This window comes from Lagopus leucura, unplaced genomic scaffold (assembly GCF_019238085.1).
Source record: "Lagopus leucura isolate 7727_CA_CO unplaced genomic scaffold, USGS_WTPT01 Super-Scaffold_100126, whole genome shotgun sequence".
In the NCBI taxonomy this organism is placed as follows: domain Eukaryota; kingdom Metazoa; phylum Chordata; class Aves; order Galliformes; family Phasianidae; genus Lagopus; species Lagopus leucura.
In genome coordinates this window covers 213,631-233,215 of record NW_024962329.1, presented here as the reverse complement: position 1 = coordinate 233,215, position 19,585 = coordinate 213,631, and the positions used below count along the sequence as shown (strand labels likewise).

At 50.0% G+C, this 19,585-nt stretch overlaps 2 protein-coding genes across 5 annotated transcripts; one reads left to right on the top strand and one right to left on the bottom strand.

Moving 5' to 3' along the window:
• The first annotated feature begins 4,451 nt into the window (after positions 1 to 4,451).
• Positions 4,452 to 12,948, top strand: VAT1 (vesicle amine transport 1). The gene is made up of 6 exons (XM_042887878.1): positions 4,452 to 4,831; positions 5,719 to 5,926; positions 6,153 to 6,323; positions 6,407 to 6,496; positions 7,299 to 7,540; positions 8,737 to 12,948. Exons 1-6 carry the CDS (start codon positions 4,505 to 4,507, stop codon positions 8,836 to 8,838), a joined length of 1,140 nt encoding a protein of 379 aa, XP_042743812.1. The 5' UTR covers positions 4,452 to 4,504; the 3' UTR covers positions 8,839 to 12,948.
• Positions 11,950 to 19,464, bottom strand: LOC122189073. 4 transcript variants are annotated; one of them, XM_042887875.1, is made up of 6 exons: positions 19,431 to 19,464; positions 19,052 to 19,231; positions 18,824 to 18,927; positions 15,013 to 17,904; positions 14,462 to 14,670; positions 11,950 to 14,006 (listed from the first exon to the last, which is right to left on the bottom strand). In XM_042887875.1, exons 2-6 carry the CDS (start codon positions 19,227 to 19,229, stop codon positions 13,937 to 13,939), a joined length of 3,453 nt encoding a protein of 1,150 aa, XP_042743809.1. In that variant the 5' UTR covers positions 19,230 to 19,231; positions 19,431 to 19,464; the 3' UTR covers positions 11,950 to 13,936. The 4 variants fall into 4 exon arrangements, with proteins under 4 accessions (XP_042743809.1, XP_042743808.1, XP_042743811.1 ...); XM_042887874.1 differs by having other exon boundaries at positions 18,824 to 19,173; positions 19,431 to 19,447; XM_042887877.1 differs by lacking the exons at positions 19,052 to 19,231; positions 19,431 to 19,464 and having other exon boundaries at positions 18,796 to 18,916.
• Positions 19,465 to 19,585: the final 121 nt, after the last annotated feature.

The window sequence follows — 19,585 nt, the reverse complement described above, 5'->3', positions numbered from 1 at the left end:
TCTGCGGAAGGTGTGCAGCTGAGGGCACCTTTTGCTCTGAGCCACATGGGGCAGTGTCACTGCTGTCCCATTTGGTGCAACTGCACCTTTTGGCAAGCAACACTTGCAAAATATATAATAGGCACTTTTCACAGTGGGCTACAGGGAGAGATGTGCTGTGACTGTCACCACTGCTGGGGAGGCAGCAGATGGCTCCAGCACATTTGTTCCTGAAAATGCTCTTCCAGTGGCTGCATTCTGTCTTGCCTATCCATGCTCTCCTTGTTTCACACCATGACACTTTCTGTATTTTGATGGTACGTGTTGTTAGTTCATACACATCTTTCCTGTGCCATTTGTCTCAGCCTGCAACATCTTATTTCCACTGTGGAATTTTCCCTAGTGAGACTCTAAACGGGAGCAGAAAGAAGGGACTTTAATTTTTCATCAGCTCTATTTTTGAGTAGTTTTCTTGGTTTGGTTTGGTTTGGTTTGGTTTGGTTTGGTTTGGTTTTTTTGCCTTGACAAACATGTCATGTTTTTTTGACTTGACACAAAACTTGCCAGGCAAAACTGCCGAATATCTCTCGCTGTTGACAGTCAGCAGCTAAACCAGTCAGTCCAGAACGGTGGTGTGTCATATGACAGTTTCTCCTGGAAGTTGAAGAGGTGGAGAAGCACAGAGTTTGAACACACAGAGCAAAAGACACAAATCAACAGCAATTAGAAAGGTTAAGAGAAAGGGGGAAAAAATGCCAACCAAAGCTCTTTCATGTGTCCAGTCTGTTTATATTCCTAACTAGAATAATGCTAATCTGAGTCACTGTTGGCATTAATGAAGTTTGCACCTCTGGGTGAGCGATTTAATTTATCTCAGCAAGCCAGAACTCATTATAGCAGTTCATAAATGCTATCAGATGAAGCAGCATCCTTCAGCAACCTCAGGGATTAAAGCAAGAAGGCATTCAACCAACAAGGCTTCTGTTGGAAAGACTGCAGTTGGAGCATGTGTGCTATAGTTGGAGGAGACGTAATGCCTTGATGATTGCTGCAAATTTCCCTGTATTGAGGGGTTGACCGGGGCTCCCTTCACACTCTTGTGGAAGTGAGCAGCCTGGTTCCCAGCACACTGGCCAAATAATGGTACACTGGTGGGAACACAGCATGTGGATGCACTATGCCTGTAATTTTAACGCTGTAAATGTTGGTATTGATACAGCTGCAAGGTTGAAGTATGGAAGGATCCCCATGCTGCTGGCTGTCTGCAGGGCCCACAGTAGAGGACAGAGCGGGGTGTTTCTCTGTGCACTCATGGGAAGGCACCTTGCATGGAGTTAGTGCTTCTCCAGCCTCTGCAGTGTGTGGAGCAGACACAGCTCGGTGCAGGAAGCGATATCGCCGTGCTGTGAGCATTCTCTCAGCCTGCTGTCACTCTGCAGATTGAAGTGATATTCACCCAGCCTTGGTTAGTGCTTGACAATTGCCTCCATTGACTCTGTGATCAAAACAGCAGGATGGGGGTGGTGGCTGTGAGTGGCAGGTTTGTCTGGGGGGGGTGGACAGAAATAGTGGAATAGATCTATTCCACCTGCTGTGCCGCTGTCACATCTCCATGTCCCTGGGATGAAGGTGTGAATGCAATCCAGCAGGCACAGCACTGCCAACAAGAACAATGAGGCTAAGAGATCTCATCTGTGGCTGCTGTTTTGTGCATCCCAATGCACAGCAGGCACCAGTGAAAGGAAGGCAGAACAGAGGCTGGAGGAGCCTCTGGTTGCCCCTACACACTCAGATAAATGCATAGTGTCAGCAGTTCCAGGATGGCAAAACATACAGTTCAGAAGATGTCACCTTGGGTTCCAGAATCCTATTGGGTCTGCTTGCAGCCTCCAGCTCCCTTCCAGACCAGGGGATGTGGAGAAACATGGGGAGATGATATGCACTGGTCAGGATCCTGGCAGAAACAGAAAACCTCTGCTCTAAGCTCTTCACCTATGGCTGGGCTTGGAGATTATTTCCATGGGGTCTGCTTGCATTATCTCCTGTGTGGATCCTGCATCTGTGAGAGCAGATCTGTGGATTTTTAGAGCCCTGTGTGAAAAAAAAGGGAGGTAGAACAAAGAGGCATTCCTGCCCTTCTCACCTGCGGCCAGGGGCGAGGGGAGGCAGGGGGAGGCTGTTGGAAAGTTCAGGCTGATGTGCAGGACTACTGAAACACTCATCATTTGGCAGAAATGTGAAGGGGAACAGCTTCCTACATGCCCAGTGCCTGTCTCCAGCTGTAAACTGGAAATCAGTGCCATACAGAAGCACCTGTATTTGAAGAGCTTGCTGAAAAAAAAAAAAAAAAAAAAAAAAAGAATGGAGGAGGGAACACCAATTCCACCAGGAAAAATTGCTAATTCCAGCTAATGCATCCCTTCAGCAAACCATACAAGTATCCTATCCCATGGCAGCCAGTGCCACGCCATGCTTGCACCACAACTCTGCAAGTGCAGAGCTTTACAGACAGCTCCTGCAAACAGAACAGTGAATGCCCAGAGCCCCCCGACTGCATTTGCAGCTTACATTACACGCAGTGTTTAGGCTACTGCAGCTGAACACAAAAATAGCTAAGATTTGCAGAGAAAACATGATTGAACCAATCTGATAAAAGAAAGATTGACTCAGAAGCACTGAAGAGACAAAGGCAGCAAAGCCCACACCAAGCAGATGTGCCCTTATGCAAAAATGTCTTTATCTGCTTTACAACTGCACACAACTTAGCAGAAGAGGATCCTATCTCCCAAACCCCACTGACTTCATCCAGCACTGAGTTTCTTGGAAGCTTCCCCTTATCTCATGCACCTCTGTAGGTCCATAAGAGCTTTCTCCTGGACAGTGTTTTTCATCCACTATGGGTGTCCTGACAACAGCAAAAATAAATTACTGGGAGGACATGGTATGAAAGCTTCTGAGAAGAACACAGCAAGAACAGTAAGAAGCAGGATTGTGCTTTGATCCCTTCTTCCTCACTTTGAGCACAAGAGATGCTCAGCCATTACAAAGTCACATCTGTATTCCTCAGAGCCAAGAAACAGCAAACAAGAATGTAAATGTCCAAGCTGCTCTGAGGTCCTGGTGTGCAAACAGGCCACAAGCTTCTTCCTTGCTGTCACTGCAGCCATCCAAACACCTGTAAATATGCCATACAGCAGAACCAGATGATTTGCAGCCTGCTCCAGACCTGATCGTTTTCCTGCCTTTGTGCTCTGCTTCCTGAGGAGCCCCATCCTGCTGCCCCCCAGCCATATCCATGCAGAACTGCTGCTGGCTTTTGTCAGCAGCTGCCTGAGGAGCTGGATGGCTGTTACAAACAAAGCGCCTGGAACTGCTGGGGTTTATTCATCTGCCATCAGGCCAAAACCTTACATCAAATGCTGTCAGCAAGGTCGGGAGTGCCCTGCTCAAAGCAGGCCTTGTGCTTGACTTTGCTTGGCTAGCAAATTCCAGATGATGCTGGAGCAACACAGAAACTTCTAACGTGCGTGTTTCTGTCATCCTTGAGATGGATTTTGTTTTCCTCTTTTTGGGGTAGATGTTTCTCTTTGTCAGCAGCTGCTTGACTTGCAGGTCTGAACCTTTACTCTTGAGCTGCAGTGTTGGGAGCATGAGGATGTTCTTCCCTGACTATTGTGGAGAGGCTCTGACTGTGCACAGCGCAATCCTGCACTGCAGCAGCAAGCTGGGGAGCTGGGCAAGGATCTGAACAGCATTTCACAGAATTGGTTGCTGCCTGCTGACAGATGCTCCATGAGCAGGAGGAGGGGTCAGATAGATGGATCCATCCATGCATGCAGTCGCATTTATTTGTCTGCAGTTAGGGACTGGAGGAGGACTCCTCCCTCTTGTCTGGGAGGCAGCCCGTTCCTCCTGCACAACGCTCAAAGCCATTTCAGGGCTATGAGTAGAGAGCTGTTTACAGAACCATCCTGGAAGTGACCTCGGTTATTTATGTTAAATTGTAGCAGTACTCATCGAGGCCACTGCCCACCAAAGCAGCCATTCCATACGTGGCTCCAGAAAGTCACACTTAGTTTGCTTGAAAGGAAACGTTTAGCAGAAAGGAAGGGAAAAATAAGGTCGAGGCAGAGGAGGCAGGCAGGGAGCTGAGCTGCGGCTGCCGCAGCTCGAGGACGCAATTAGGATTTAATCTCCGCAACGCAGCGGCTGTACGGGCGTGGCTGGGACTTTGCAGCCGACCCCGCGCGCCACACCGAGAGCGGCCGGGGTTGCGGCAGCAGCAGCGGCGGCAGCAGCAGCAAGGCGCGGGGGGAGTGAATCGGGGCTGCAATAGCGGGCTGCGAGAGAGCGGCTGGCACCGGAACCGGCGACGGGACTGCGGGGACCACCTCACCATCCCAGCCGCAGCTCCGCCCCCGCTCCCGGCCCACCCCCCCGGCCTCGCCCCGTTCTCTGCCTATTCCCCGCCCGCCGCCGCCGCTGCCCCTTCCTCGCAGTCGTCGTCGTTTCGTTTCGCTTAGCCATGTCCTCCGAACCGGCCCCGGTTGCCGCAGCAATCCCCCCCGAGCAATCCCCAGTTAAGGCGGCGAGCAGCGGGGAGGCCCCGGAGCATCGGGCGCTGGTGCTGACGGGTTTCGGTGGCTACGAGAAGGTGAAGGTGCAGACGCGGCGGGGAGGCAACCCCGGGCCCGGGGAGCTCTCGGTGCGCGTCCGTGCGTGCGGCCTCAACTTCGCCGACGTGATGATGCGGCAGGGGCTGTACGACCGCTTGCCGTCTCTGCCTTTCTGCCCAGGGATGGAGTGCGCCGGTACCGTGAGCGCCGTGGGCGAGGAGGTCCGCGACCGCCAGGTGAGCGGTGCCCCGGTTCGGTTCGCATCCGGTGCCCGCTGCGCTGTCGCCGCCCCTCCCCAGTTCCGGCGAGGGGCGCTCCGGGCCCACGGGAATGGGGTGGGAACTCCCGTTTTATGGCCCTGTCCCGTTCCGGGCCGCGAGCTCGAGCTGGGGCTGTGCTTGGCTCCATTCTGACTGCTTTCGAACCCAGCCCTCCCCCTATCAAAATCCTGTTCGGGGCGGCGATAGCGTCCCTGCTGGTCTGTCCTCGTGGGGAAAAAGCTGGAGGAGATTCTTTGCATCTATAAAATGTTCTTACCACTTGGTAGGACAAAGGGCCGAAGCATGACCATGTTGTTTCTGCTTGCTTGTGATTCCATCTGGGCTATGGGAACTATGGGAATGGTCAGAGAAACGGCTCCAGCTTTCACGAGAGTGCTGAGCTGTGGGTAGCAGCAGGGTGGGTGCTGGGGGTGCTGGGGGACCTGGGAGCCTCTGGCTGCTGCATTTCTAGCAAGCCCCAGCACAGAACGGCTGTGAGTGTCCCATAGCTTTGGCTCCCATGGCTGTCAAGGTAGACAACTAGTGAAACAGTGTCTCCTAAAACCTTCTTTGTTAGGGATTATTCCCTCCCTTCCAGGAAAACGACTTGGTTTATTCAATTGTAAATGTCCAGCCTGTAAAATGAGGAGCATTTCTTCCTGCTACCTCTCATCTGTCATCTGCTCTCTGATAGGTCTGTTTGGTGGTTTTCTTGCTATTGCACATGGAGCAGCTGCTTCTTGATGCCCCATGCACTGGGCATAGCCCCCACTATGGGTTGCATAGTCCTGTTGTGCCAAAAGCAAAGAATTCTGCGCATCTTAAGCTCATTTCACACCTCCTTGTTGTCCATTGGGTTTTAGGTTGGTGATAAGGTGATGATCCTGGCCAGAACTGGGCTCTGGCAAGAAGTTGTGAATGTGCCTGCTGTGCAGACATTCCTGATGCCTGAGGGAATGAGCTTTGAGGAAGCAGCCGCTCTTCCTGTCAACTACATCACTGCCTACATGATCCTGTTTGACTTTGGCAACCTGAGACCCAACCAGAGTGTCCTCATCCATATGGCTGCAGGTAAGTTAATTCTTGCTGAGGTTTCTTATTTCAATGTGCAGCTTCTTTGCCGGGGCATGGGTAAGGCAGCATGGAGAGGTGCTGAACCAGCAAAATGTCACCTGCAAACCCATTTCCCAGTAGCCCCGGTCAATCTCCCCTAGCATGTACTCAGCCTACCCCAGACAAAACCTGTGTCCCAAACTCCCATGTTTGCTTTTTACTCATTCTTCCTTCTGGTTTCCAGGTGGTGTGGGAACTGCTGCCATCCAACTGTGCAAGACTGTAGAAAATGTCACCATTTTTGGCACTGCATCTGCCTCCAAGCATGATTCACTCAGGGAGAGTGGAGTCGCTCACCCCATTGACTACAGAACTATGGATTATGCAGAGGAGGTCCGGAAAATCTCTCCCAAAGGTATGGTGCTGTTGAAGACTTGTATAGTGACCCCGTTCTTCTTTCACGTGCAAGGACTTGTAGCTGCTCTCCATTCCCTCTAGGTGTTGACATTGTCATGGACCCACTGGGCGGATCTGACACATCCAAAGCATTTCACCTGCTGAAGCCAATGGGTAAAGTCATCACTTATGGTGAGTGTGGGCACCAAATCCCACCCCCAGCTTAGGTGTGGATTGATGCAAGTGTATATTGTTCTGCGCCTGGGTATGTGGCCAGGAGGAAGCACTGTGGTTGTTAGCTGCTGCTTGTGTTATAGTTCTGCAACTTTTGTGAAGATTTTAGGATGCTTTGCCTGGATAAGGGACTGAGGGGAGTGAGATGTGTACCTTGCCCCCAGAGCTGTGGTCACAGGTTCCAGTGCTCTTCCTTCCCACGGTGACATTTCTCCTCAGGCCCCAGAGCCTGCATGGGAAACTGTAATGTCCCCATGGCGGAACCCTGGCATGGCTACTTTGTCCAGTCTGCCTTAATGCGTAGCACTAATAGAGCCTTGCTTTTTTTCTAGAGGATGTGTGGGTGATGAGCATTGAGGTTGCTGAATACTTCTCTTTCCATTCTCCAGCTCTAAAACACTGCGATTTTGTCCCTGGAGACAAAGCCCTCACACAGCCTCCAGTAGGATTCCAGACACTTGCAGCAGAGTACTGCTTCTGTCCCAGCCATTGCAAGCAGCATTTGGCTTCCCTGGCAAAGGTTGTCTGTAGGAGAGGGGGAGTGCTGCTGTCCCAGCAGCCCTGCTGGCTGTGACTTGCAACTCCCTTCTTGCCTCTGCTAGGGCTTCAGCTCAGCTGCAACCACTACTGTCTTCCTAAGAAGGAGGAGTTCTATGTTTTTGCAATATATTCATGCTGATGCTCCAGATCCTGTTGCACGGGGTGCTCACTACCTCTCTGTGCTGATCCCAGCTCATCCAAGGCTTTGTCTTCTTCTTAGGGGTATCAAACCTGATCACTGGGCAGAAGAAGAACCTTGTGGCCATGGCTAAAACTTGGTGGAACCAGTTCAGCATCAATGCCATACAGCTTCTGCACCATAATAAGGCTGTGTGTGGGTACGATCTTGGAAATATGGATGAAGAATACAAACTTATCACAGATGTTCTACTCAAGCTGATTAACCTGTACAATCAAGGAAAGATCAAGCCCAAAATAGACTCTGTATGGTCTTTCGATCAGGTGAGTCTGAGCTAGCATGAAGGCAGACAGAAAGCCCTAAGAGATTTCTGCACAGGGAGCTCTGTTTCAGAGTGAGCACCTTGTTCACAGTGTCTGGACAATTCTAAGAGCCATCTGTTCTCAAAGAGTTAGTGCACTTTTTTCTTTTAAGACATTGAAGTAGATGGGCTCTCGTGCTCCAGTGCACAGCGCTGCACAATGCCAAACTATGTCCCTTTGGGATGGGGCAAGTGCTCAGCTGCACAGTGTGTACCTGTGGAGGGACTGGGCTGTGCATCAGGCTGGAAGTGGCAAAAAAAAAAAAAACAAAAAAAAACAAAGTAGAACTTGTGGGTTGAGATAGAAACAATATAATACAGAAGAGGAGAATAGCAATAGTGATGATCATGTAGTAATGTACTTACGAAACAAGTGATGCACAAAACAGCTGCTTCCCACCTGCCAACAGATGCCCACCAGTCCCTGAGTGGGTCTCCTCCCCTTGACCAAGTCCTCTCAGTTTTATGTTTTGTTTTGTTGTTGTTGTTGGTTTTAGTTGTTTTTGCATGATGGCATATGGTTTGGAATATCCCTTTGGCCAGTTGGGGTAAGCTGTCCTGGTTCTGTACCCTCCTGGCTCCTTATGCTTCCCACAGCCCCTTGCTGCCAGGACAGTACAAGAAGCTGAAATGTCCTTGGCTCTGTACGGCACTGCTCTGCAACAACTAAACCATTGCTGTGTTATCAACATTGTTTTTCTCCCAAAGCCAAAACACAGTATTATGCTTTGCACTATGAGGAAAAAAACAGCTGTCCCAGCTGAAACCAGGACAGTGGCCTCCAGGACAGAAGGGGGCTGAGACATTGAAGCAGAATGTTGGAAGAAAAGCTGCAGCTCTCCCAGCAGCTCTGCCATGCTCCATGTTGTCCAAGCAGAGTCAGTTTATTATATTATTACTTGCTGGGGTAGGAGTTATTGCAGAAGAGGAAAGAGCTTGAGAATCAGTTGGTATTAGTACCTGAGAACTGTTCAGATATAAATGCATAAGGGTTCTGCAAATGCTAGCTCTGTCCAAAATGCATCTGTGCAGAGTTGCTACAGGGAGAGCTGCCTTCTGCATGTCCCTGTCTTTGGGTGGACCAAGGAGGTCTGGGGGGGTCCTGGCTGCACTGTGGGGTGGCTGTAGGTAGTTTCACGAGATTCCCACTGTTTCCAGGTGGCAGATGCCATGAAACACATGCAAGAGAAGAAGAATGTTGGAAAGGTCATCCTGGTTCCTGAGGCACCCAAGGAAGAATCCAAAAAGGCAGAGAACTAAGGAGGAGAGAGATGCGTGCAGATTGTGAATTCATGGTTTAACTTGCTGCTCTCTTTGGGGCCTGGAAATGGACAGATCGGTAGCTTGCATTATTACCAGTATAAGAACATTGTGGTTAAAGCTCAGATGAAGTTTGCATGCTCTTGCTGTGTCTGACCCTTTGCAGATACGCCTTCTGCCCTCGCTCTCTGTTTTGAAGCCTGGTTATTTTGTACATTTTTCTAATTCCTTGTTTCCATACCGGAGTTCTCAACTAATGTTATTTTCTTTTTCTGGCAGCATAGCTGCAGCTTTGAAGCAGTTGATGCTTAACAGCTGCATAGATTGTCACCATGAGGATGTAAAATGCTGTACTGCCAGGCATCTCCACAGACACCCAGCCCATGCTGGAATGCTTGCACTGTCACCTTTGAGAAGCATGTTCAGCAGGAGAAGAGGCCAGGCTGAGAATGCTTCTTAATAGCCAGAGGAACAGCATGGCTGCCTCAGTTTAGTTGCTGCCCTGGCTGATCCTCTGTTCATACTAACCGTGCTTTCTTCCCTCAGCTTTCACTGGCCCCTAACACCAGTGAGATAATAGCAGATCATGTTGTCTTTGCCTTATAAATAACCATCCTGGCATTCTGGAGTCCGTAGGGTATTGCATTTAGCGTGTAGTCACTTCTCTGTGCGGTGTATAAGGAACCTGGCAGGCTGTGCTGCTCTGTGAGTACAGAAGAAAAGTTTCAGTTGAGTAACTTGATGTTGTTCAGTTATTGATTTCAAACTTTAAAAGGAGATCTAAACTGTGTCTGATTGTTAGAGAACATAAGGATTGAACTTTGTCTCAGATGACTGGAAAGTTTGATGTTGGATCTATGCTTTATTAATGTTGGTCTTCAAGGTGATATTGTTAAGACTAAACTTCACCCTTGTCTTCGTATTTCCAAGAGCTGCAGTGTTGAATCAGACTTCAGCAAGATGGGACCAAATAAGCCTGTGTTTTTGCTTGCTTTGTGCTGTGTCCTTGTGCTGAGGAGACATTGCAAAGCAGCCTGCAAGAACAATCCCGCCAGCCTGCTTTGTGGGGCTCTGGGTTCCATGTGTAACAAATCACCTGGTGTTACCTGTCATTGAATTATCAGCTTAGGTGGCAAAATGTCCAGCTCTGCTGAGCCTTTTGGCAAGGGTATCTGGAACAGTTCCAGTCAGGCTTTCTGTTCCTTTCTAGTGAGCTCTCAGGCTAGGCTCTCTCACCTCATGGTCAGTAGGGCTTCACACCTCTTCTCCTGGAGCTGCAAGCGTTGGGTCTCTGCCAGCTCCCTTCCAGCACTGAGGCTTTAAGAAATGCCTAGGATGCTCTTCCTGGGCTAGAAGTTAGTTTCTCTTCCTCTTTTCTGTCTTCACTGTGTTTGGAAACAGAACTGTGCAGACACCCAAACCTAGTTCTGTGAGGACTTCCTCTTCTTGCTCCACCTGGCTTCCAGGCCTGGGTGACCACAGTGTGATGTGTGCTTGCTTTAGCAGTTTGAGGCTTTGTCATGGACTGTAGATGCTGCAGTGCTTTAGGCTCCATTTGGGTTTTTAAAAGGTAAACTGAGGGCATCAAGGATCACCGCATGTTGTGGGTGAGGTCAGGCTACAGAAACAAATATTGACTGCTTGGAGTCTTGACTGTCCTGACTCCAAAGAGGGAAGGGGATGCATGGGCAAGTGGACCCAACGGTGAAGCCCTTCATCTGCTGGAGAACAAACACTGTCGGAGGGGGGGGGGGGGGGCCAGTCCTAGGCAGATTAAGTGTGTGAGTTCTTCCTCTCTGTTCCCAGACCAGTGCTGCAAGCATCAGTTCAGCTTGAATTTCAGGTGCTTAGCTCTGGTGCCTATTAAAATACATGGGCAGATACTCCAGAGGACTTATTCTGCCTAGCTTTAACACAGCCCCATTACCTGTGGCCCTAAAGAAGGGCTGGAGTCCAGGCACAGACACCCATTGTTCCATCTGTTGCACATGGAACACCACCACCACCAGTATGGGCACATGAAATTCAGAAGCACAACTTCTGACGTATCTGAATCCAAAATCTTGCTGTTTCTCCTTTCAACCTGCCCCCATCATGCTAATTTGGATTAAATCCAACAGTGTCTAATGCAACTTCACCAAATCTGACAACAGAATGACCGCTAAGTTGCTGCAATGGAAAGTCTCCTTTGTGGAACCTGACTTCACCTTGATGAAAGAGCAGCATGCTAAAAATGACATACCACGCCACTCATCTTCAGTTCTGCAGTTGTAAAAGGGAAATCTATGCAACTGTTTTACCATAACATCCTTTCCTTGCTTTACTGTCAGCCAAGAGCATGCTCAGTGCCTTACTCGGATGGCTTTGGATTACTTGGATTAGGCAGCACAGCAAGGTTTTCACTGCCTAGGCCCTCCTCATGGAATGTAGAAGAGGAGTGGGAGTTCTGCAGTGTGCTGCAGGGCCCCTTTGCCTTGCTGCCTTATGATATACACCACAGCGTAGCATCTTGGTGCTTTCTTTTGCATGTCTGTAAGGACTAGGAAGTCACCCTCCTCCATTCTGGCCTTTCAAAGTACTGCCAAAAAAAGGTTATCGTTCTTGCTCTAGTTTGTGAACACCGTTGTAGTTTGACTTAGCGTGAATGAGTTTCTCTTTGCAGGTGTCATGGGCTGTGTGTGGCTCTCCTGGACATCTGCGCTCCTGCAGCCTAAAGAGCTGCCTTATAGCTGCCACTATTGCAGCTCTTCTTCCCAAGGTGAAAGTTTAGCTCAGAGCTGGTCCTCAAGTGAGGCTTTATCAGCTGTTCTACCTTGGCTCCTTGGAAATAATCAGGCTCTCTGTGCTCTTAGGGGGGCTGCTCATGTGTTTGCTACCTGCATGTGCGTGAAGGCCTTATCAGGGTGTGAGTGCTAATCAATTGCTATAGCTTTCTGTTAGAGCTGAGCACTGTTTTTATGTCCCTCAGTATCAATCGTGTTTTCTACAGACAGGCCAGGGTTAATGCTCTGTTCTAGATTTGTTTTAGTAGTCCTTATTTTTACTTTTTTAATGGATAAACATTTTGTGGATCAATAACCTGTGTAAAACAATTTCAAGTGTCTTAATGAATTAAAGTTAACCAGCACGTTTGTACACCTAAGGACCAAAGCAAAACAAACAAAAGAATCATTCCATTCAGTGTTGCTTAACTTTTTAGGGCAAAGTCATACTATCAAGGAAATGGGAGACGCCTGCTCTTAAATTGTGTGTGCCATTACTGCCATCAGAAGTGCAATTCAGTGTTGATTTACATTGTCTGATCCAAAGGTTATGCTACGAGGAGAAATGGCCAGGTGAAAAGCATGAGTAATTCAAAGAATCCCCCTGGCAGGAATGCCTGTCCTAGTGCTACTCCAATGTCATTGCTATAGTTGCATTCCCAGACTGATACTTTTAGACTTGGGCAAAATGCAACCCTTTGCTATCATCCAGCAACTTCCGTCACCTCTGACTCTTCAGTTTCTCTCTTGTTCATTTGTGTTGCATGCCAAGTGCAGGCGTAGGAAGGAAAGCAGCCTCACTTTGCTCAAAGGAACATGACCCCCTAAGTGCTTTGGGCTGGCGAGGAGTTTAGCTGTGTATTTTTTTTCCCACCTGTATTAAACTAAAATTGAGTGACCAGTGACAAGAAAAAGGCAGTGTGAGCCGCAGGCTTTAATCAGTACAGAATGCTGGCCGCTTGCAGCTGCTATCAGGCAAAGTGTGAAAGCACTATTGTTGCCTAATGAAGTCTCTTCTGTATGAAACCGTGTTGATGGCAAAGTGACTGGCAAGTAGTACATGAGCATGATGTGAAATGCATTAGACTGAGCCTCTTACAGCATATGGTCTGATCTGCACTGTCTGAGTTATGTTGATGTGCAAATGTGTGATATGAATGATGCTCACCCTACAGGCACTTGGAAAATCTTTGTTTAAAAAATGTATTCTGCTTTGTATAACCAAGTGAGACAGAAAGCAAATGTGCCAATGCTGTTTACATGATTATAATGTGTAATGCTCCTCCATCTAATGTTTCCATATGCCTTATGTGTTTAAAATGTTAATTAAAGCATAACAAAACCCTCAGTGGTGTGCTGGTCAATATTCTGCCAGTCTCTGGGGCCCCTGTATTGCTTCAAAAGGCAGTCAGAGGTTGGATGTACTCAGTTTACAAATCCCAACAACTCTCCAAAGCTGAAAAGCTGCCTCTGCTCTCAAGTATAACTGTTAATCTCTGTCTCAAGCATTGTGTCATTCTTGCAGTAGTCTACTTTGGAGGGCAGTTATAGTGATTATTTTTGTTTGCAAAGCACTTAGCTGGTCTCTGCACTCTAGTTTGTGTTGGGGTGTCCCTGTAGACAGCTGAGAATGAAATGGGGTTCCAGAGTGGCAGACAGAATGTGAGCAACCACTACAAAGAATGTGGAGATAAATCTTGTTTATTTGTGTTTCTGCACCTGCACCCTATCTGTGCCTGATATTCTCAGGAGGCAGCTGTTCAGAGCTGAAACTCATTGCTGCTGTCTCCAACCAAGCATAAACTTTCCTGCTGTCCCCAGAGCAGGTGTTGGGGAGGGGCTGTAGTTCATGGCTGTCAGCTCAAGGACTGAAATGTCTACTTAAGCATCTGAAATTAATGATAGCTCAGCTCTGGCACAGGCTCTGGAGGTGGCTGAGCTGGAGCCTGCCTGTAGTGGCCAAAGGGAACAGACTTCCAGAAGTCTGGGGTTGAACTACAAGCAAGCTCCTGCTTGCTTGGCTTGGTTAAAATGGCACTCTGTTGAAAATCATGCCAGGGCTCAGCCTGAATCTGATGGTGAAACAAGCTGTTACTTAACTGGCTGGTGAGAAGATGAGCAACTAGTAAGAGCTAGAGGCTTGGGGACGCTCAGCTCCAAGCTGGGAGATAGAGGGGCTGCTGTTGCTAATGTGTAGACTTCTGGCTGTCTCAGGACACAATTCACTCCTTGGGCAGGCACCTGCTTTTTTCCTGAGCTGTGCTGGGTTGTAGTTTTGTCAGCAGGGAAGGAAGGTGAAGTGAAGGCACTGGATATGAATGCTCAGGCGCAGAGTCTCAGTCAATGCCCAATTTCTTCAGGACAGTACAAACCTCATGGAGATACTGGGCATCTGGATAGCCGTTCCTGTAGGGCAGAGAGTGAAGCAACGTAAATCCTGTTGACAGTGCTAAAAGCCATTGAGGGGCAGCAGCTTATTTTTGTCCTAACCCTTCAGCAGAGTGTGAGGGTGAGTGAGACCTGCTCCCTGGGAGCTGCAGGGAGCTGTCAGCTGCTGCTGCCTAACGTAACGCAGAGTTGACTGCAGAGCTGGCATGGGAAAAGCCAGGAAAGTTCTAAGTGAAGAGGGATCAGAATACGTGGCCACGGAGAGAGCTTGAAGATGGGGGTGATTAAGGCTTTATCCCACTTGAAATGCATCATGGCTGGTTGTGGCTGCCATGTGAAAGGAAGCAAAGGGCACCAACTATGTTGCTGTGGCAGTCTGCAGTAGCACCCAAGGTCTGCTGTGCTAAGATCAGTGTTTCTCTCTCTACAATTGCTATGAAAAACCTGAAGGTGTGGTACTAACTGAATCATACCTGGCTTTGCCTCCATGCCAGGAGGTTTTGTGTGGGATAGGGCCCCATGTCACTCTTTCTTCTCCATTGTAGGACTTGACTTGAAATGTCAGCCCTTCCTCAAATGCTTTCTTCAGCAGAATTGCTGTCTTCTGCCCTTCCCTGTTGTCAGGCAGGAACGCTAAGAAATATCCCCCTTTGTAAGGCTCTCCTGGATGAGGATGACCGACCTTAGAAAAGAAGAAAGCATATTAAACAATCACCTGAGTGCACAATCTCAGTTCTGGCTTCTGAGATGCTGTCCAGCTTGAAAACAGACCGCTGTGGTGCCCATGAGCTGCTAGATGCTTTCAACTAACAGTGGAGCTCACACACTCTTCAAAAGCAGCAAGTAGCTCCTAAGCCTGGTGTGGAGTGCTATTGCATGGGGCAAAACCTCTGCTGCTTTGTGTATGGGGCATGGAGCTGTATCTGCCCTCTTTCACCTGTCCTACCATAGCCCCAGTAACACCCACAGAATCCACTGCCCAGCTTCCAGCAGGATAGGCAGTTCCTTTTGGTGGGATACCTACCCCTTGAATGCCATTGGGGATGGTGTAGGTAATTTGGAGTGTCAGGTCTCGGAAGTAGCCAGGCAAGCTCTGTGACAAAGAGGATATCTTGAAAGTCCCTGAGATCTTGCAGATGGGGGCAACCAAGGAGGAACTGCAGCAAGCTGGCTGGTTTGCAAAACATGACCTGCACAAGGCATGACCAGAGGGGGTCTGGCATGTGACGCATAAGTCCTGGCAAGCATCACACTGGCTCAGAGGAGTATTGCAGCTTTCCTGTTCAAGGCTGGTGTCTTTTGTTTGCAGTGCTGGGAGGTTGGGCTCCTCCTGAATGCTGTCCCTGCCTGAACTGTTACTTTCCTGGGACCTGGGCTCAGCTGCAGGTGACTGTTCAGCTGCAGCCTGGAATGAATCAGGAGCCGTACTCTCGTACAGCCAGGTGGGCACGGAGTGAGGAGCATCATCAGCTGTGAGGACTGGTGACTGCAGTTGTCCCATGGCATCATCGTGGCCTACTCTGCTCTTGTCTTTCACAAACTGGAACCTGTCTGGCAAAACCTGCTTTAGCCGTGCAATGTCAGGTTCCCCCAGCATCACTTTGGTCTTCAGCTGTTCCTTGGACTCCCTAGGAGCTGCAGGACTGAAATTTTCCATTATGCTAGGGCTGAGAAGGCTGCTTCTTCCCTGCACAGCCCCAGGATCTATGTGGTCACTGGCCTCACGTCCCAGTGCTTGTGGGAACCTCCAAAGACTGGGGGATCTGTTTTCATCAGCCTCCAGCTGCTGGAAAGCATTTAGAACCTCTGGGTGCACTGTTTTATTGCTAATGTCCAGGGGCTGCAGGTCCATCTGCAGGGACTCCAGGCTGTTGGGAAGGGCTGCATCCAGCATGGTGTCCTGGCTTGGCTGGACAGCACTTGGGTGCCCTGCACTTAAAGCTCTCCCTGGTTCTGGAGACAAGGATGAAGACTTCAGGGCATGGAGCCTCCTGGAAGAGAACAGATGGAAGGCCTCAGTCACTCCTGGCAGCATGTCTTCGGGACAGGCAAGATAGAGCTTGTACTTGTCTTTGCTGAGCCCAACCTGGAGGGAACCCCCTTGCAAGTGGCTGCACAGTTCGCAGAGAGCATCATCATCTGGCTCATCTACAGCAAGCTCTGAGCAGCTCATACTCTGACACACAAGGTCAGGACACTTCTGCACAAGATCTTCTACCTTCCATTTAGCTTGGAGAAGCTTGCTCCTGTCTGCTGCCTGCAATGTGAGCACAGTGCAGTCCCCAGTGGAACGCTCTGAGATGTCCACAACTCTGCCCCTGCACAGTTCATCAATAGCAGAGCGACAGGCATATTTCAGATAAGACCACTGCAGAGAGTTCAGGCTCATTTCTTCACTCACCCTATTGTCTCCACTGGCTGCCCTGCCAGTGCCTTGGGGCTTGTTGCCTTCCTTTGACTTTGGCAAGGAAAAGCTGCTGGAGCGTCGCAGCATAGACCTGGATTCAGAGGGTTTGGAGTCCAAAGAGGTTCTTGTTGTGTCAAAGAGACTTAGAGACTGAAAGATACTAGATGTGCCAGCAAGGGAATGGTGTTTGCTGGGATCTGAGTCTGTCAAGTCCTCAGCATGCTTCAAAGTGCCCTTTTCTTTGTTTCCAAAAGGAGACAGACTCTTCTCTCTTGTAAGTCTAGCCCCTCCTTTCACATGGCCCCATTCTTTGGGGTCCTGCTGAGACTCTGCTGCTGACTTTGAAATGACATCCACTGTAGAGATATGAGGCTGGCACGGCTGTGCCAGTGTTGTTGGGTCACTGGGATCCAGAGCACGTGTATCTGAGAAATGCTTTCCAGAAAGCTGTGCCTGCCCCATCAGAGGGGAGTCCTGATTTTCCAAAAGGCATTGAGACCTGCTAATTTTTGGAGCACTGAAGTTGGCAGCCAACTTGTGTTCAGCTTTCAGTTCTGGCTTGCCTGTGCTCAGCTTTAGAGGCAAGGTGTCCACAGGAACTTTGGGCTTTTCCAGTGTAGCCTCTGTAGTGTAGGAAGTTGCTGGCTGTGAGGGTGGGGAGCTACTGAACATGCCAGCCATCTGTGAGGCACCACTTCTGGTGCTGAAATGTTGAACATACTGCTTGGCCTGGGAAACATCAACAAGATTTCCAATAATGTCAAGCTGTTTCCCATCTTCATGGCAGAGCAACTGCGGATACAGCTCCTGCAGTTCCTGTGTCAGAGCCCTGAGTTCCTGGTTGTTCAGTCCTCCCTTGGAGAGCTTCTCTTTGCGCAAGCTCACTTCCAGCTGCTGGTAGAGGTGCTGTAGCGCCAGGCGGGACTGTTGCAAAGTGTCCATGTCCCCAGATGTACCTGGAGATGGTTGGAGGTACAGTATGGTTACGTCATTGCTGCTAACGTCCACCACATCTACATGATGCTGGTGAAGTATGCCTTGGTACTCAGAAGCACAAAACCTTTGTATGTACAAGTAAATGTCTGAGTCCATGACCAGGGAAAAGTCCTCCAGCTGTTCCACAGCTTCCCGATCCACGTGGCTTCGAGGTGATGGGCCATCAGCTGCCTTATCACACACCTGGTCCAAGTGTGGCAGCTTTACTGTCTTTGATGCTGATACAGCAGAGTCAGGCTCTTGCTGGTAATCATACATTCCAGTGTTTTTGGCCAAATGGCTGGATCCTGAAGGCAGGCTCTCTCCAGTGGGCTGGCTTTTGAGGTTCAGGCTGGCCAGCAGGTCTCTGCTGAAGGCCTGCAGCTCAGTAAATGTTCCCTTGACTCTGCAAAGTGTGCTCCTGTAGTCAAAGTCAAACTGCACACTGCTGTAGCCCTTCTGCAAGTTCTTCAAGAGCGTTTCACCAATAGGAAGCTTACCATAGTCAACCACCATGAAAACACGTACAAAGATCTGCAGGTAGAGACCAAAGGAGTGAGAAAGTACAGACCAAATATAAGGCCCCTCCAAGGCACAGAGTGGAAGTGAATACACATGACTCTTACCACAGCCCCCTGTGATACTGTGACAGAAAAGTAACCTGCTTTCACAATGCTCAATGGGAGAACAACACAGGCATGACTGAAAGATCCAGTCAGCCTAAGTGACCTTTTGACCTTATATCCATAGTCAGAGGCTTTGTGCGAACAAGGATTGCAAAGGGCAAACCGCACAGATGCAGACCCACTTCTACAAGCAGGGAGTTCTGCAAATAGCCCAGAGCTACTCTCCTTTCTGCAGCTGAAATGCAGTTACCCTCTTGTTCTCTCAGTGCTCCTTCTGGCAACAAAGATTTCTGGCAAGGTCTCTAGTACCCGGTCAACTGCCATGCCCTCATTTTCAGTGCTCAGATGTGAAGATAAGACAAATGGAAGAAGATACGTGAAATCTCCTGTGCCTCCTAGACAATAGCACGTCTATCTCTTAAGCTCTCCTGGAAGAAAGAAAGCAAAAATACACTGTGTGTCCAGCTAATGACATAGCGTCCAGCTAATGGCAGAGCCAAGGCATTAGAAGAATCGCCTCTGTACCACCAGATGGAAAGGGGACAAGCACCCCTCCCTTGAGTCTGATTATTCTTCCTTGCTTTGACAGGTATAAATACCAAATGACTGACTGCAAAGTCTGCTTCGCTGTTGCTGTATTATTAGTGTGAAAAAAATATACGCATCCTCATTTGAATACGAATAAAAATGAAATCTAATTAAAATTAAAAGGAGGAGCAAGCTCTCCTTCCTGAATGCGTCAGCCAAGAACAAAGTCTGTCTGGGAGCCAGCTGAGGCTGTCACGGTGATGTGCGTCACCTGGGTGGGCAGTTCTGCCCTGCTCTACCTCATCAGGGCTCAGCTTCACTATATGCGCCTTCACCTCCAGGGGGTATTTCTTCCCACCGATGCACAGCACGTGGTTCTTCGCCTTCAGGATACGCTGGGCCACTGTGTGGGGAAAAACAACAGGCACCAGCACGGCCCCGGCAGGCCGAGAAGGGGCACTCCCATGTGACCGGGGCTGAGGATAACGGGGTGACACTCGGGCAGCGCCCCAGGGCCCAGTCATTACCTGCCAGTGCCTCAAAGGTGATGAGGGCGTAGGCCGGGGATCCGGGCAGCACCTGCACATCGCTGATCTCCCCGCCACCGTTGCGGGAACGCAGGAAGTGGATAGTCAGCTTGTCGGCCACCCTGTCGGGGGGCAGGTCGCTGGGGATGCCCCACACCTGCACCGTGCAGCCGGCCATGCCTGCGGGGACGGGGCGGCAAACGGGCCAAGGTGACAGGGCCCTACAGCGGCCTACCCGCGGCCCGCGCCTGCTCGGACCTCCCCGGTCTCAGCGGGCCGGGCCGCCCCACACCGGGCCCGTTTCCCCGCTGCTTCTACGACCCGGTTCTGCCCGCCCCCGGCCCCAGCGCCGCGCAGTGCCGCGGCGTCGCCTCGCTACCTGCGGTCCCGAGGCCCCGCCGCTACGCCGGGAAACGAAAGCGAAAGCAGGCGGCCCTCCCCGCCCGGCCGGCACCGCCCCCTGGGCCCGCTCGGTGCGGCGGAACGGCCCTGTCCGGCCTTGTGATTCTTCTGTCCCCTTGCCCGGGCTGGGAC

What these genes read in the sequence shown, in the direction of transcription:
- LOC122189073 (XM_042887874.1), bottom strand. Translation starts at nt 19,111, where the DNA reads ATGTGCAGGTGCTGCCCGGATCCCCGGCCTACGCCCTCATCACCTTTG. An exon ending in TGAAGCTGAGCCCTGATGAG is followed by an intron (nt 17,905 to 18,823) that starts GTAGAGCAGGGC and finishes CTCTACCTGCAG; the next exon opens with ATCTTTGTACGTGTTTTCAT. An exon ending in TCCCCAATGGCATTCAAGGG is followed by an intron (nt 14,671 to 15,012) that starts GTAGGTATCCCA and finishes TTCTTTTCTAAG; the next exon opens with GTCGGTCATCCTCATCCAGG.
- VAT1 (XM_042887878.1), top strand. Translation starts at nt 4,505, where the DNA reads ATGTCCTCCGAACCGGCCCCGGTTGCCGCAGCAATCCCCCCCGAGCAA. An exon ending in CCTCATCCATATGGCTGCAG is followed by an intron (nt 5,927 to 6,152) that starts GTAAGTTAATTC and finishes TCTGGTTTCCAG; the next exon opens with GTGGTGTGGGAACTGCTGCC. An exon ending in CTGTATGGTCTTTCGATCAG is followed by an intron (nt 7,541 to 8,736) that starts GTGAGTCTGAGC and finishes CACTGTTTCCAG; the next exon opens with GTGGCAGATGCCATGAAACA.